The 12,146-nt window shown below is 40.7% G+C and overlaps 1 protein-coding gene across 7 annotated transcripts in view; it reads right to left on the bottom strand.

The window, feature by feature from the left end:
* LAMP2 (lysosome associated membrane protein 2) overlaps positions 1-12,146 on the bottom strand; it is a 71,954-nt gene that overhangs the window by 35,396 nt on the left and 24,412 nt on the right. The window contains exon 9 of one of the 7 annotated variants that reach the window (XM_081808334.1): positions 1,035-2,500. The exons of 5 other annotated variants lie outside the window; for them this stretch is intronic. In XM_081808334.1, coding sequence (XP_081664460.1) covers positions 2,361-2,500 — 140 coding nt within the window. In that variant the 3' untranslated portion in view covers positions 1,035-2,360. Of the gene's footprint in view, positions 1-1,034; positions 2,501-7,509; positions 10,033-12,146 lie in introns of those variants that run through there. One more of the 7 variants, XM_081808335.1, reaches the window with a different exon arrangement.

The following is a 12,146-nucleotide window of genomic DNA, read 5'->3' as shown; positions in this document are numbered from 1 at the left end:
ATGTTTGTCTAATAGCACTGGGGAAAAGAGCAATCATCTACACTTAACCGCCCGCCTGCGTGTTTTCCCGCTCCCTTTCTCCCTTGCCACAATTATCATCAATATATAAATAAGAATTCTGTAGGACTAATAAAATTTAAGTTAAAAAGGACTTGGGGTCAAGAAAATGCGGTATAATATTTTTTTTTCCCCACACGGGCATCAGGTTGTCAGGTTATAAACGTGATTATTTGTAGCTGAGCAGTGGCCTGGAAGAATAATAGAATCCAGTACATCGGAGTCCATTCCGGGACTACCAGGAAGGCAGTGTGTATGTAGATTTTGAGCTTTGGACTCAGACAGAACCGACTTTGAATCTTGACTACTTCCCTAACTAGCTAAACGACTTTGGTCAAGTTATTTAAACTGGGCCTCATGTTCCTCACCTGTAAAAGGGGGATAATCATGCCCGTACTTAAGGTATTTGAGGACTAAATACAATTCTATTTCCAAAGCATCTGACATACATCAGGTGGTCAACCAGTGTTCATTCCCTTCTTTCCTGCCATGTCTGTGATCCCATCCAAGGGTTAGGTTTTGAAGTAGCAAACAGAGATCAAAAGCCAATATTCAGTACTTTCAAAAAATACTTAAAGTTGGCATCGTGTGTTAGTTATTGAAAGTAGTTAGTACAGAAGCTCAAAGTGCCCCCTTCTGATCCCATAATTTCATGTTTAAACTAGTTTTACCAGTGAGTGATTAGATTTCCTTGGGACAATTGCTATCAAAATGCTAATAAGGGTGTTGCTGCCCACTAGATAGGTAACCTCAGCGAAGTCACTCCCTTTTCTGTGAAATTATAGGGTTAGAGTCAATAACCTTTAACGCCCTTTCCAGTATAAGCCTAACGTGATTAACAAGATGTGATATTTGGTGTGATTTATGATTGAGTGATAACTTGCACTTTTTCCTCTAATTTTATCTTTTGTTCCTTTTGTACTTTTGTCATTCATTAAAAACACAACACAACACAAAACAAAACAAAAAAGAGTTGCTAAGTTTCCAAGTACATGGATTTCAGTATTGACCATAGCCTTTATTGGAAGGATCCACCATATTTCACGAAAAACCTTCAGAGACAGACAGATAGCTGGGTACCAAGATACTGTAATCAGTGAGTTACAGAAATTCTGAACAAGCCAATATATACACAGAATGAATTAATATAAGAATCACTTGGATGTGAATGTCTGCTCCAGTCCATTGGTTAAGCTTCCTTCTTATTTGTCTATACATTCAATATCTGAGCTGCACATATGACAAGGAGTATGCTTCAATAGGGGCTGATTATCTAGCTCATTTTCATGACAACAGCTTCTCTCTACCCCCCCCCCTCCAATCTATGCTCTGCCCCACGGGGGCCTTCTTGAAGAAGCAAGAGCCTAGTTGCTATGCTTCACTGCCTCCCTTCTGAGATTGCTGTTAGCTTACATTTCATAAGTACCAGTCTGATGACAACACTAAATAGATTTTAATGCTCTAGAGATCAACAAGATGAGGTAGAGAAACACAACACAATCTGTCCTAATTAGTTCATAGTTCATGCTAATCAGGCATCCAAAGAAGAGAAAAACACACGGGGAAAAAAAAGACAAGCGGTTATATGTGCTTGAATCTTCTCAGTCTTTGCTGAAAAAGAAACAATTTTTCTAAAACTCTAATTCTGAAGCCAGTTTAAGTTCTGTTGTGGCCTCTTGGGGCTGTTTTTTACCTAGGGAAAAAATCACAAGCCTGAGATACTGACTTCATCCTTAAATCAAACTCAAAGAAAACAGCAAAACCGAAAAAATCTTGATGGTCCCGAGGACATTCAACTGAAAACCAAGTTTGCGCGTATCTGATGGGCATTTATGTCACATCAATATGTATTAAATGAACTACACGCAAAAGTACTGTGATGAGCTTAAATCAGGATAGTTCTTATACATTAAAACAGAACACTTGTAGTTAAACAATATTTATTAATTCCATTAAGAGACAACTGCATATTTTATTCTTATAATGGCCATGTTAGTAAGTTTAAGGCATCTTAGGTTAGGATCAAAATTTGGCCAAGGCCTCTTAGGATAGACCTCAACACACTGCAGCACACCAATGTGTTTTTAACCAGTTTGTCTTCAGGACCAGTGAACACAGTATTTAATTTTCAGCCGAAAAAAAGAGAACAGTTTTTATTCATAGAGACTTATCTCAAAATGCTGGGACTGATTCAAGAATTAACGTTTCGACATATCAATCTTAGAGAGCAACGTGTTTCAAAATGGAGAGGCAAGAAAATCTCATGTGCGTGTATTTTTATATCATCGATCAGATTGCAGGTTCTAAAATTGCTCATATCCAGCGTGATGGCGCTTGAGACCAATAAAGTAAGCCAGCAACACTAGAATAAGTATTCCTGCCAAGGCTGCTCCCACCACAATGGGCACAAGGAAGTTGTCGTCATCTGCACTGCAGTCTTGAGCTAGATGTGGAGAAAGGACAATTGAGAACAGAAACAATGACACAATTTCCAAGCCGCAAATGTTAATACCCAGCCTTGCCTCTGACACCGCGGTCACCAGGCATTGGCATTCCTTACCAGCGAATGAGAGGTTCCACAAAAGTGATCCTCCAAGGAACCAAACCATACACTTTTAGGTACCCCGCCCCCCCCCCGCCCCCGCAAAACACAGTCATTTTGGCTGAAAGAGAGATTATCAACCGAACACCTACTGCCCAGATTTCTTAAACAGAAGATAATGGATAAATATAACGAATCTTCCCTTGATGATCAGGGGGTGGGCTTTCGGGGGCAAACCGTTATCATGTAGAAGCAGGCACAGTGCCCAGAAGTATTAACGAAATGAACCGAACGGACAGCGACACAAAGCGGACGCACGAACTCCACGCAAGGCACTCTGGGCTCCTTCGGTGACAAAACGAGAGAAGCTGGCGCGGACGGCATGACTGTTGGCATCCAGCGTGAGTCAGACAAGAAAAGCGGTGGTTCTAATTCCGAAAGGTGCTGTCACGGGCAGGCAACGCGCGAAGTGTCACGGAAGCGTTCCAGAGACACACTGAACTCAGCCTTGTTACACAAGACGTACTTTGAAAGAGGTGACCCTGGAGCTGAGTTGTTAAGGATGAGCAGGAATTAACCGTGCAGGTGATAGGGGAAGGGCATTGCAGGTATAGGACACGGCACAGACCAAACTGTCTGGAGGGCAACCGAACACGGCACTTGAGGGGAAATGCAGGTGGGCTGGCAGAGTGGGGACAAATCGTGGCTGGAAAAGAGGCAGGAAAAGTGTAGTAGGACCAGCGCACAAAGGCATCGTAGGCTCTAGGTGCTTCCGCCTTACACTGATGGAAGGAAAAAAGAGTACGGTGGGATTTTAGGCAGGATATTTGTTGTAGAAGTCATGCCAACCGGAGACTGGCAGTGAGGAGGCGCCTCTATTGCTAGAGGCCAGAAGACCAATAATATGGTCCTGACCTGGGTGAACGAAGCATAGCTGCAGAAAGGGACAGACTAGAGATCCAACGAGAAGGCAGAATTGACCTGATGGATATTGGGGGCGTGGTGGGAGGTAATAAAATGGCTCCCAATTCCCCACTTGAGTGATTATGTAGATCCCGGTGCCATTCATCCCGACAGGGAATACAGGAGGGAGAATGTATGCATTCAGTTTTGTTGGTAGTTATTTGTGTGTGTGTGTGTGTGTGTGTGTGTGTGTGTGTGTGAGAGAGAGAGAGAGAGAGAGAGTGAAGGGTGGGGAGGGATACGTGGAAGAGGGAGACGTTCAGTTTTGGATCTTCTGGGTTTCAGATGCCTGTGTCCCAACCAAGTGGTAGGACAAAATGATGAACCTAAGTGGTAGTAAAAACCAGGGACACGTTTGTTTCTCAGCAAGGGCAAATAGAATCTAAAAAGGATCAGAGACAAAACCTTGGGAACACTCAGATTTGAGGAATAAAGGAGCAAGAAAAAGAAAAAGGCAAGTAGACAATGGCGCCACAGAAGCCAAGGAAGGTACCAGTTTTGATTAGCAAAGGGAGAAGAGTGAGAACTATTAGAGAAGCCTATCGGATCCAGTGATATGGAGGGTGTTGGCTGTGAGGCAAATTGCTGCTGGTTTAGGAGCAAATGGGAAGTGATCGGTTAGGAGATCAAGAACTTGGGATGGGGAACATTCAGTGGTCATTCCGAGAAGTTTAGAGGAAGAGAGGGCACGAGGGAGGGAGTCAGAAGGCCAACAACAGGGTCAAGAAAGGGTATCTTCGGGGTAGAAGAGACTTAAATGCGTTTGTAGAATGACGGCAAGAGCCGCAAACAATGGACTGAAGCCGACAGTACGAGGTCTCCCGGGAGGTAGGTGAAATAGGATTCCAGAAGCCCGGACAGGGAAAAGCAAAGCCAGGGAGAGTGGAGAGGAGGAAGGGATGGTGCCTGCAGACGGAGGTCCATTTGCAGAGGGAAGGCAGCTGGGATGTTGAACCACCACTTCTGTTTCCCATTTCCTTGCCTCTTACTGCCCTAGTTCTCCTCCTAGCTCGCAATCTACCAGGGATGGAAAAATCAGATAATTACGCTTATTAGAAATGTGTCAAAGTAAGAATGAATAGGCTGCCAGGCAATTCTGATTGTGCCCGCATTTAAGAAATGTGCCAGGCTTTTGCTAGCCTCTGGGGCAATAAATGGGAACAAGATGCAATCCTGGAGTTTATGGACTTTATGATGTCGGCTTTGGCTGCCAGCTCAGTGAGCTTTTTTACTTGCTTCTTGGTTCTGTTAGAAATCCAGATAGCTGAGATTGCTAGATGTGACCTGGGAATACTTGGTGTTAAGAGCACCCAGTTAACTGACTCCTCTCCTTCAGTTTCCCAAATTACCACCTGCCACATCAACTATTAGGTGACACGAACCAAAAAGTATTATGCCTTGGATTTAATATAACTTGGTTTTTAAAAAATTCATTAGTAGATTAATTTCTTATTCTGGCAACAGATTCACAGTCCTCTCTTTCCCAAATTGGGTATTTGACCTAGTACTGAAACGACTTTCATAAATACTGCCAATAAGGCTTTCATGTAAGACAAATATTCCCAGAGTAGATCAAAAACGCAATTCCACTAATACAAAGATCTTTCTAGATGCTGCCACTTACTTAAAATGCTCTCAATTAGTATGTGAAGTATTAATTTATAATAACTATTGATTTTATGAATTCAACCTTTAAAAATTCTTTAGGTAATGGGAAGACATTTTGGAAAACAGTAATTTTAATAGGATCACATCCTGAGGAAAAGAAAATCTCATTCTGTAAGTCATTTTGACCTGATTTATTTGCATAATGTACACTGGAAACCATATTGAAAATATCTGGGGGGAAGGAAGAGTGTATTTGTGGAAGAACTTAATGATTAATTACAGAAGCAGTGAAGATTTTTTAAGAAAAAAGTTTCGTGGCCATTGAAATTTCAATGAAAAGTTTCATGTAGATTAAAAATACTGTTAATCCTCATTTTTCTGATAGCTCAGAAATTTTCCAGATACAATTTTCAGTGTGAGTTGGAAAGCTGAGATATACAGTTGTAATAAGAATTCATCTTAAAAACCAATTGTGTCAAAATTTCTCTTTGGAAGAATCACCATTAAGAATCATAGTCTTGGGTGCCTGGGTGGCTCAGTTGGTTGAGCGACTGCCTTCGGCTCAGGTCATGATCCTGGAGTCCCGGGATCGAGTCCCGCATCGGGCTCCCTGCTCGGCGGGGAGTCTGCTTCTCCCTCTGACCCTCCCCCCTCTCATGTGCTCTCTCTCATTCTCTCTCTCTCAAATAGATAAGTAAAATCTTAAAAAAAAAAAAAAAAATCATAGTCTTGGGGCACCTGGGTGGCTCAGTCGTTAAGCGTCTGCCTTCAGCTCAGGTCATGATCCCAGGGTCCTGGGATTGAGCCCCGCATCGGACTCCCTGCTCCGCGGGAAGCCTGCTTCTCCCTCTCCCACTCCCCCTGCTTGTGTTCCCTCTCTCGCTGTGTCTCTCTCTGTCAAATAAATAAATAAAATTAAAAAATAAAATAAAAAGAATCATAGTCTTGGGGCGCCTGGGTGGCTCAGTTGTTAAGCGTCTGCCTTCGGCTCAGGTCATGGTCCCAGGGTCCTGGGATCGAGCCCCGCATTGGGCTCCCTGCTCTGCAGGAAGCCTGCTTCTCCCTCTGCCTCTTCCCTCTGCTTGTGCTCTCTTTCCCTCTCTCTCAAATAAATAAAATCTTAAAAAAAAAAAATCATAGTCTCACGCGACATCTTATTATATACCTTTTAGATCTACAGTCAAACTGAAGTACATCACATGAATGTGAAGATCACGAAGCTACTCAGTATTACCCAAACATGTCTCTACTAGTTTCAAAAACAAGGTATGGTAATTACTGATGGAGAAAGTTAGTTCCCAGAGTAAAAGAGATGGGTGGGAGAGAGATGAGCCCAAGACAATATAACCTTACCTACTTAAAGACATAAGGATGAAATGCTATAATCTTAAAAATATCTGAGTCTTACAAGAATTCCTCCTGAAACGTGCAAGAAACTTCAGCTGGTACACTTTATACTGTATGTAAAGTATATGTTCTTGACTGTAACGAGTGGCTTATCAGATTCCTTCTAAAAATACTCAAACTGTCATTGAAATAGAAACTATCACTCACAGAAATTAAGAGGAACAGGATTTTAAAGCCCTCGGTCCCCAGATGAAGAAGCTGAGACCCCAGAAGTAAGCAGCTTGGCCAAAGTCACATGGCAGCTAGCTGCGGAGCTGGGAGTTGTGACGATTAACTGGCGGTCACACAGCTTAAGTAGGTAAGCCAGAGGAAAGGTACTAGCCAGGGTGCCAAGTTTTTGTGTGTGGGAAGCTATGGGGAAATTGGAAGGTTCGAGGATTTTAGGGTGATCTGAGAGAGTGACTGCACACAATCCTATTTAGGTTCAGACCAATAGCTGCCACAGGTTCCTACCGAGTATCAGCCCCAACTTAGAGGGGCGGAGAAAAGCGAACAGAGAGATAGTCTCAAGCTTTTCCCATGAAATACATATTCTAGATCACTGGTTCCCTGATTGGCTACCCACCAGACCCCACTGGGGAGCTTACACACCCACACACGTGCATGCGCGCACACACACGCACACACACTCGCAGGCACAAGCGTGCACGCACACACATGCCCAGACCTGCTAAGTGAAATCCTCTAGGAATGGGGCCCCGCATGTGCATTCTTCTAACAAGCTTCCCAGGTGATTCTCACTCCGTAGCCAGCCCAGCATCAGTACAGACCTATCTATGTATGGGACCACTCTTCCAGATGGTAATACACAGAATGTTCTGGAAATAATTTAGTTCCACTTCTAAGCTTTTCTAAAGTCCTCCCTTTTGGAAGAAATTGTCATATAGCATACAAAATTTTCACTTTAACCAACGGGAAAAAATGTGAGCAAATTTCCTTAAGAAATAAAAGAATCTTTATTGTTTGTTTTAGAAGCAATATGTTGAGCAAATGGACAGGCAAATATCTAAAGAGAAACACCATACATCGACTAGTGGTTTAAACATTTGAGAAAAAGAAAACACATGAAAAGTATTTACATGGACCAGTTTCTTTATACAAATGCTAAAACATGAAAAACACCCAGAACCAAATAGCAATGTTAGACCATCAAAGTGTAAACCCAGTAAAACAAACAAAACTACAAAAAGTACAAAGAACATGTGGCTATAGGAAATAATAGCGTAAATAAGAGTATATAAACTGGTCCATGTAAAATACAAAAATATTCAGTGAAGTCAGATTTTCTATAAAACAGTGCTAATCAGAGGTATTTTAATAGGAATTAGGTATATAATCTAAATGTAAAAACTTTTAGAAACATTAACAGCATTAAGCTCGTGCCACCCACTTGTGCTTCCAATTTTTATTTTCAAAATAAAAAAAAGCTGCTTTGTTTTGACTCACGAGAAGTATCTAATGTCTATTTTCTTATAAGCATTATCCATTCATATAAGGTTAACAATCCTACACTAGAACACTATTTAAGTAAAAAATAAGTTTTAAAAATTGGATTTATATTTAGTCCTCCAAAAGTGCCTTAAGCTGGTAATGCAGCTCAGTGTAGCTGGAAGGAAGAGGCTGGTCAAGAATCTGATTCTGAGCCAATAAGAGTTTCAGGCTACTCTAAGCAGAGGGCAAATTTAAGTGGGAGAAAATATTTACCACTCCAATATAACTCGAAAGATACTTACAGACATCCACATGCTAACAGGCAATTGCCTCTGTGTGTGCGTGGTGTGTAGAGCTAGACTACCGAATTAGTTCAACATCGATAAGAGTTTGGAACCCAGATGTCCCATTTTCTAGTGAATATGGGGGCACGTCATCTCCCACCCCAAAAACACAAGAACCTTACATATATGGCTGCATACTAACAACTCTTTAATATTTACTCAGCCATTCCAATACCAAAAAAAATCTGGAAGCAGCGAGAAATACTTGACGTGTTAACTATCAAGCTGAAATGTTTTGCTTTCTCATATAAACATTAGGTGGTGCACGGTAAATGGACAATTGGTGCATCTCCCCAGAGCACAAAACCGAACACAAAGTACATGAATTAATAATGATTCTACCATAATGAACAATAATAACGTTAAGTTTTGATTAGCACAGAACTATTTAAATGTGAAAGCCAAATTAGTAAATGTTGTAAATATCAATGCAAGCCGGAAACAAAGAACAACTTTTTAATGGACTAAGAGAAGACCAAGACTTTTGGGTTAGGTGCAGGTTACTTGCTAAGTCTAAGTGCACTTCTTTATCTGGGTTCTAGGACATTCTGGCATTTCTTAAGAAAGAGAAAAGGACAGGAGAGAAAAGGAAGAGAAAGGAAAAGAAAGAAAAGAAAAAGAAAAAAAAAAAACAAGAAAAGAACATAACATACTACCACCACCAAGGATACTGCAAAGCTAAAGAGAAACTACATTCATTTTCGCAGTGTACGCACAGGCCAATTTACAGGTAACAAAGGACTAATGCCCCAAATTGGCACGGCCTAGCAATTATCTCTAAAGCACCTAGAAAATGGATTGAAATGCCCAGCTGGAATAGTCTTGTGTCTTGCCATTTAAAAGACTGAAAAATCCAGTTTTTTTTTAAAAGGATTAAACAAGAAGATTAACACCTATTCCAAAATGTATACAGCTTTTGTACCTTTTGTCATTACAGCCGCATTAAATACAAGTATATTCAAAAGGCATTAGAAAAGCATTCATTGCTAAGAACATAATACTAGACTCTGTTCAAATCTACTGGCATATCTCTCATAGTTCAAATATGCAGCAACGCCAAAGTAGCTAAGTTAACCTGCAAACAAAATCACAAAAAAGTACAAAGGGAGCAAGTACAAATCCACTGTAGGATGCACGGTCTCAATTTTGACTACATGCAGGAAAAAAAAAAAAATCTCTTTTTGAAAACTGTTTTTCCTGAACTGTATATTTCTAGTCAGAATACATAAAGTGAAAACACTGAAATACTAATTCAAGATAATAGAATAGAACCAATAATCAGGTGATTTTACACATGCTTTTTGCCGTAGAAATAACAGTTTTAAAATTCCTTGGTTGGGGAAACCAAAATCAGGTGACTAAGTTGTAGTTTATAGTTTTTAGGGTGTTTTTATTTATGTAAGTTTGAAATCCCCCACACCATCCATTCTAAAATCAGAATTACAACTAAATATACCTGAAATTGAACAGTATTGCATGTTGGAACTTGTACTTGCTTTATTATTTTGTAACACAGATCACATATGGATTAGTATTACAGAGTCTGGTATCCGGCATAGCTTTTTCTTCTGCCAATTAGGTAAGCAATCACTATAACGATAATCAAGCCTGAAAGACCAGCACCAACTATAATTGGTATTAGAATGGTGTCATCATCCAGCGAACACTCCTGGGCTGTAGGTGAGAAAAAGTGTGTAACATATAATGAGTATAATCAAAAATGAATGTCCAAAAGTAAAAGATGTTGATTCAAAAGTCAGAAATGCTCTTACAAAATCAACTTTAAGTAATAAAGACAGGTATATTTTAATGATAAAGCTACAGAAAATTATGGATTGCTCTAGAATTAAAATCCTAAAACGTATTTGCCTTTTCTTTTGTGGGTGTATGTATATTCATATGTATGAATACATACATACTCATTTATATCTATGAGTAAGCACATATATATGTGTATGTGTTTCATATTCCAAGTCCTTTCTAAAATAGAGGAATGAAGAGGAGCACCTGGGTGGCTCAGTCAGTTAAGCATCTAACTCTTGGTTTTGGCTCCAGTCATGTCTCAGGGTCCTGAGGTGGAGCCCTGCATGGGGCTCCACGCTCAGCACAGAGTCTGCTTGAGATTCTCTCCTTCTCCCTCTGCCCCTCCCCCAGCTTACGTGCACGCTCTCTCTCTCAAATATTTTTTATTGATTGATTGATTGATTGATTGGAGAGAGACCGAGATAGCGACAGAGAGCACAAGGTGAGGAGGAGAGGGAGAAGTAGGCTCCCAGCTGTGCAGGGAGCCCAAGCTAGAGCTTGATCCCGGGATTATGACCTGAGCCGAAGGCAGACACTTAACCGACTGAGCCACCCAGGCGCCCCAATAAATAAATAAAATCTTTTTTTAAAAGAAAAGAAAAGAAATGAAGAGAGCTAGTTCTAACCCATCTCTACATAGCCAGATTAGCCTCTTAGTGCTAGAGTGAATGTCTTTTGGGAAACTGAGAACAGATCAGAAAGGTTTAATCATGGGATTAGAACCATGCTGGCTCTCGAATCTTTCAGAGCAGAGAGCAAACTATAGCCTGGAGGCCAAATCTGGCCCAAGAGCTAAAACTGGCTTTTCCACATTTTTAAATGGCCAAAAAAAAAAAAAAAAAACCCCAAAAAACAACAGAAATTTTGTGACACATGAGCATTATATGAAATTCAAATCTCAGTATCCATAAATAAAGTTCTATTAGAACCCAGCCACACTCATTTATTTATTGCCTATGGCTGTTTTCGTGCTACAACAGGACAGCTGAATAGTGGTGACAGAGCCCATGTGGTCTCCAAACCTAAAACACTTACTGCCCGTACCTTACAAACAAACTCTGCGCATCCCTGACCTAGAGTATATGATCCTAGTGGCTACAGAAGTCAAGAAGCTGGGACCTCTTACTGATGTGCGTGTGTTTACTACATTTATTAACCTGGCTAGGGCTGGCAGCCCACAGGGGGCTAACTTTTCTATTTCCAGAGAGTAGTCTGATCCAGTAAAATCCATTCAACACTCTTTGACCTGACTGCAAGCTTACTTCCTCCTCCTGCACGGTCAAGAATTTGCAGTGCGTTGTACCTATAGGTACCCATAGTCAAGAACCTAGCTCCACAAACAGATTACATGTTCACTGCCAGTATTCAATGTTGTGTATTCCTTTGGGTACCATTTTTAATTCGACATACACAAAAACCAAAGTTTCAAATTCGGGAAAGAATGCAGCTCATCGCTATTAGAGCTGACTAGATAGATGAACAGACTCAAGCTGGTATCACGCCGCAAATGATTTTCAATTCTAAACACCAATCTGGACCTAAAATTAGGGTAATAATGGAGGGGAGCTAGATAAAGACTCAAAAATAAAACTATGAAAGGATCAAAATAATTGTAGTACATAAGCAATACTGACAAAAGGGAAAACAAATTCTTGAGAAAAATTTCTAAGTGTGATTAACCTTTCCAGGCATGAGAATGGTAGGGTGAGGATCCCAACTTATTCTGGCCTAACCAAGTCAGGCTGGTGACCAGCACCAGCGCAAAAGCAGCTGAGCGGCTCAGGGCATAGTCACTTTTAAACACAGCTGCCACATTTCCTTCTAAACCATAGAATTAACTGTTAAAAAGGATGTGGATGGTCTGAATAGCTCTGCTCAGCAGAGCTGTGATCCACAAACCCCCAATTTTAAGTAATCAGTTTTAAAGGACAAGTCAATTAAGGAATTTTATGGACTTTTTTTTGCCTCCGTGCAAATTTTAAGCTTGTAAT

The sequence above is a fragment of the Leptonychotes weddellii genome, chromosome X (genome assembly GCF_054177405.1).
Source record: "Leptonychotes weddellii isolate Sample4059 chromosome X, ASM5417740v2, whole genome shotgun sequence".
NCBI lineage: Eukaryota > Metazoa > Chordata > Mammalia > Carnivora > Phocidae > Leptonychotes > Leptonychotes weddellii.
The sequence above is the reverse complement of the archived record's forward strand: the minus strand, read 5'-3'. Positions and strand labels throughout refer to the sequence as shown.